General features: G+C 45.1%; 1 protein-coding gene across 5 annotated transcripts in view; it reads right to left on the bottom strand.

Annotated features, from left to right (window-relative positions):
• Nucleotides 1-1762: 1762 nt before the first annotated feature.
• ACLY (ATP citrate lyase) overlaps nt 1763-5509 on the bottom strand; it is a 63142-nt gene continuing 59395 nt past the window's right edge. For all 5 annotated transcript variants that reach the window (XM_006032765.3, XM_025214506.1, XM_025214505.1 and 2 more), the window contains 3 exons: nt 3849-3931; nt 3503-3579; nt 1763-2677 (listed from right to left, as the gene is read on the bottom strand). In XM_006032765.3, the coding sequence (XP_006032827.1) occupies nt 2583-2677; nt 3503-3579; nt 3849-3931 (255 nt within the window). In that variant the 3' untranslated portion in view covers nt 1763-2582. The remainder of the gene's footprint in view (nt 2678-3502; nt 3580-3848; nt 3932-5509) is intronic.

The following is a 5509-nucleotide window of genomic DNA, read 5'->3' as shown; positions in this document are numbered from 1 at the left end:
AAGAGAGAGGTTAAGCCAGGAAGCGCATGCGCATGTGAGCGGGACGTGAGCGCGGGGTCGGAACGCTAAAGGGAATTCAGGCACGAGTGTGCCATTTTGCGCATGCGCGCTCGAGGAGGAGAGAGCGGGGGTCAGCGGCTTCGCCCGCAGCAGCACGTGGTGCTCGAAAGCGGAGCCAGGGGGCCGGGGCCACGCTGCGGCTGCTGGTCAGCGTTAGGCGGAAATGTATTTAAGCCCTATTTTTTGTGGGCGAGAACTCTGTGATTAGTTACCGGTATTTATTTGACAAACAGAAGCTTTATTGACTACAAAGCATTTACTAAGCACCAACCAATTTATTAACTGAGGTTGCTAGAATACAAGTAGCTCACTCCACTGGGATTGCCAGAATATAAGCAGATGGTTACTATAGAGTGAGCGTGTTAATGCGTCTCTTGCCTGCTTTACCCAGTCAGAGAGATTACTACTTGACAGTTTCCATCCAACAGCCTGGCTCTGTCCAGCAGAATCGCTACTGTAGCCTTGAGAGTCCCCAGGACCTGTACCTCAGCCTCTCCTACCACACCTGGGGTAACTTGCCACACACCAAAGTGCATGTGGCATGGCCATTTCCTGGGGCCAAGTCGTGGTGACAGAAGCTGTGCTGTCACTACTTGTCCCTGGGGAACCAAACGTTCACACTTCTGTAGACACAGGCGAGAAGCCCGTTCTTAGGTTGCAGTCTTCTATTAGCAAATGGTCTTTGCATTGTTTTTTCAAAATCCACTAGAGCACCTCTGGATTCCTATTACAAAGAAGGTACATCAAGTTCAAAGGTGGCTTGCCAGGTCTCAGCATCAGAGAGATTCACAAATACAGTCTGTCCTGTTGCTTTGGGACCCATTTGCTGGAACAGCACCTGCTAGGTAGCATCTGGCACAGGTGACAGGAACTACCTATCAAAGCTCAAGTACACATTTCCCCCATAATTTCACAAATAGCCTGGTCTCAAGCCTCTGAGATCAGTCTTGAACCTTATTACCCCCAATTTCACATTCTCTCTTTGCCTTTGATCTTGGCAAGGATTTTTATGGGTAATATTTTACTGGACCAACTGTATAGGATCAGGTTAGACAAGCTTTTGAGTTGGTAGGATAGTGACTTGACTAGGATGGCTTGGAAAATCCACCAAGGTTTACCGGGTTTTGCTGGTCTTTTGTTTACATAAAATAACTTCACATTAGCTGATGTTCAGACATGATATGACCATTAATGCAAAATACTTGAATGCCCTATTTTTGCTGAAATATTACTGGTATAGCTATACCTATTTCTTTATTAGCAGACTAAATACATAAATGTTAATCTCTTTTCACTTAAAACTTGACAGATGCTATCACACCAACAGGGTTTCTGCCAGGTTTAGCCAAGTACTTTTCCCACTCCCATGGTATCTGAACACCTACACGTGATACAATTAACAAAATGCCAGAAGTCACAAGTTATGTATTTGCACTCCATATTTCAAAAGCAGCCAGTTTTTTTGTGCATCTACTTAGAGGCACATTGGGCTTGATCTTCAGAAGTCAAATTAGATCTGAAAACAATAGAAGTGGCTCAGCATTTGCCAGTGAGACCCAAAGGAAAAAGTAGAAATTTTAAATCTGTGGCATGCAAGTTAACTGCTGTTTTAAAATGAAGCAATCCATTTCCTTATAGAAAGAAGCTTGTTTGCACAGAAGCTAAGATGCCAGCACTAAGAAAATACAAAATCCAGCTAAACACGATTACTGTACTGTTTATTTGTGTTAGATTCCAGTAATACAGACACAGTAGGGTGCTGAAGTTGTGATTAAGGCTATAATTAGTTGCCCAAAGAACATACATTTTGCATATGCAAACAATGTAGTGGTGGGCCAAATGTTTTCTGTAACAGTAATTTGGTGGTAAATGACAAGTTGGTTGCATAAATACAGAGAAGGGGATACAGGTAGTTTCACAGTCTTAACAACAGGATATGTTACAACTTTACATTTTAATTTACTACAACAGGGTTTGAAGAGCATTGGCTATAAAAGTCAGCAGTGGTCCCACCATTAAGGATATGATCAGACTGTGGAGGTGAACACATAGCAAACAAACTGAAAAACAACCTAAAAAGGAATCCCAACTCACAGCTGATGGGGACAATATTCTTTAGGTTTTGGTTCTTCCTTTTGTCAGGATGGAAACAAACTTATTCTTAGACTAGTATCTCTGATATTCAAGTCAAGTGAGGCTGTGCCCATGAGCAAAAAAATGAAACCCTTAAAACCTCAGCAGAACACTTAAAATAAAACAAGAATAGAATAATAAAAAGGGGGGGGGGGGGAAAGAGACAGTTCGGCTGCTTCCACGTATTAAATACAGCAGGTAGCATACGGAGTATCCCAAGTTTTGGTTCTTATTTGTATAAGTTTCTATGCTTGTAAGACAGCTGCTTTTAAACAACAGTTCATGATTTCTATACACTAAAGGCTTTTACATTGAAATCCATTGACAGCTGTCTTCTATGCAGGCAACTAGCTTCTCTAGGCAATGGTTTCAGGCCATGCTACTGGCCATCACATAGTCATGTGCTCTGGTAGAACATAGGAGATGTCGTCCCATGGATGACGATACAGACCTTGCTTCAGCCTCTTCTGATCCAGGTAGTGTCCTAAAATGAAAGCATCTTTTAAAACACACAGCTTATATAAACACTGTGCATTGCTCCCAGACTGACTCTCCCTTGAAAACTGTTGTTCCTTCCTGACCTGATACAACTGTCATCTTAAGTCTGAAACTCAAGATCTATCTACTCTTTTCTAGAGGCACAGCACATGTCTCTGTTGCTTAACACAAAATTTACTATATTTTTATTTTATTAAATATAGGTGTAGTACTTGGTCACAGACAGTAGCATTAGGCTGGCTAGCATGATGATTGATGTTCCAAGGTGGCATAAGTTCAGAGAAATCTTAAATAGAGCAAAAAACCCACAACCCCTCCCCCCAATAAAAGCCCTTGCAAAAGCCATCAAGTTCTTTTTATCTTCCAGGACTAGTGTTTTCCAGGCTCTGCCTTGCAATAGAAAAAAAAAAAAAAAAAAAAAAGTAAACCTGTCATGTGCATTAGCACAGAGAGAATCTGTCTTGCATGGTCACTGGCAGCTATACAAATGGTACTGGAGAGCCAGAACAGTCAGTTTCACTCTGTTGGGGCAGAGGTGTACTTGAAAGATATGCAACCAACTCCACAGGGATAGGCAAAATCCTTACTAATCATTCAACAGTGGCTCACTAACTGTAAGAAATGGTATTGACATGATCCCAGCTGGTTCTTCTGTGCTGGAAATGTGACTGATTCACCACAAGCCGTTAACATTGGTGTGAATAAAAGGATGAGGTGAGAGGCATGTCTTGAATGTCTTTTTGTGGTAGTGGTGGTGCTGCTAGTGAGGAACCTCAGCAGTGGGGGCTTTGGGTAGGGATGGGAAACTTACCAATGAACCCCATACTCCTGCCAAGAACAAAGATGCCATTGAGGGCTCCTATGTCAATATATTCATCTGCTTCTTCTCTGCAACAAAACACAAGTGTTCCTTACTAACAAGGTAGTTGGTATGATGGATCTCACAGATCTTTGAATCAGCCCCAGTCAAAAATCACTGCTCAGTTTTCCTGGAAGCCTTCCTTCAAGGGCCCAGGATACTGCTGACTTGTTTTGCAACATCTTTGTGAAATTCCAGCCCCTCTGAAGTTGACTGTAAAGCTTTTATCACTTCAGTAGGATCATACCGACACCCTCCCTCCGTGTACGACAGCCAGAGAAGATATTTTGGTGTTTACCGAGTGAAGGTTCCACAGGTCCTGAGTACATCAACAAAGGCCACTCCAATAAAGCCGTCCACATTCAGAATAAGATTTGGCTTCTGAAAAAGCAGAACAGCCCACCCCCCCACCCCCAAATATAAGTTAACAACAATGATAACTTGCAAGTTGTACCTCTACGACTGGGCGGTACATATTGAGGGCTATAGATTGTACAGAAAGGACAGGGTGGGGAAGAAATGGGGAGGGGTTGCGCTCTATGTCAGTGAGCAATATACGTCAACCCTCATCAAGATGGAATCCAAGGATGAGGAGGTAGAAGGATTGTGGGTTAGGCTACATGGGGGGCAAGGAGAAAGGGATTTGGTGGTAGGGGTCTGCTACAGACCCCCACATCAAGGGGAAGAAATAGATGCAGGGCTCCTGAGGCAACTCGCAGAGACCATAAAAGCTAAAGAGGCGGTAGTCATGGGGGACCTAAACTACCCGGACATCTGCTGGGAGTCACAGACAGCAAAGTCCCACCGCTCACGCAGGTTTCTAACCTGTGTACAGGACCTCCACCTGACACAGGAGGTACACAGTCCCACTAGGGGGAATGCCATACTGGATCTGGTATTGGCAACAGGGGATGACATGGTAGGGGACCTCCAGATCGGTAGCCATCTGGAGGTCAGTGATCACCTAATAATAGAATTCACCATAAGACGTCGAGTGGGTAAGGTAACGAGTAGGGTGAAAGTGCTAGACTTTAGGAAAGCTGATCTCAATGAACTCAGGCGATTAGTCAAGGACGCACTGCAGAGTAGGAGTTTTGAAGTGATGGGAGCCCAAGAAGGGTGGCTGTGCCTTAAGGAAATGATCCTTCGGGCACAAAGCAAGACAATCCCCGAGCGAGGCAAAAGGGGGAAAGGGGCCAGGAGGCTTCCCTGGCTGACCAGAGAAATCCAGGGCAGCCTAAGGGACAAAAGGGGAGCACATAAAAAGTGGAAACAGGGAGAGATCACCAAAGATGAATATACCTCCTCTGCTCGTGCTTGTAGGGAGGCAGTTAGACGGGCCAAAGCTGCCATGGAGCTGAGGATGGCAACCCAAGTAAAAGACAACAAGAAATTGTTTTTTAGATATATTGGGAGTAAAAGGAAGGCCCAGGGAGGAATAGGACCCCTGCTAAATGGGCAGAAACAACTGGTGACGGACAGAGGGGACAAGGCTGAACTCCTCAACGAGTTCTTTGCCGCAGTGTTCCTAAGTGAGGGGCACGACAAGTCTCTCACTCAGGTTGTAGAGAGGCAGCAGCAAGATGCCAGACTACCATGCGTAGACCCTGAGATGGTGCAGAGTCATTTGGAAGAACTGGATACCTTTAAGTCGGCAGGCCCGGATGAGCTCCATCCGAGGGTGCTGAAGGCACTGGCCGACATCATTGCAGAGCCACTGGCGGGAATATTTGAAAGCTCGTGGCACACGGGCCAAGTCCCGGAGGACTGGAAAAGGGCCAATGTGGTCCCCATTTTCAAAAAGGGGAGGAAGGAGGACCCGGGCAACTATAGGCCAGTCAGTCTCACCTCCATCCTTGGCAAAGTCTTTGAAAAAATTATCAAGGCTCACATATGCAAGAGCCCGGCAGGACAAATTATGCTGAGGGGAAACCAGCACGGGCTCGTGGCAGGCAGATC

The sequence above is a fragment of the Alligator sinensis genome, unplaced genomic scaffold (assembly GCF_000455745.1).
Source record: "Alligator sinensis unplaced genomic scaffold, ASM45574v1 scaffold1377_1, whole genome shotgun sequence".
NCBI classification, from domain to species: Eukaryota; Metazoa; Chordata; order Crocodylia; family Alligatoridae; genus Alligator; species Alligator sinensis.
Note: the sequence above shows the minus strand (reverse complement) of the source record. Positions and strands in the feature narration are given on the sequence as shown.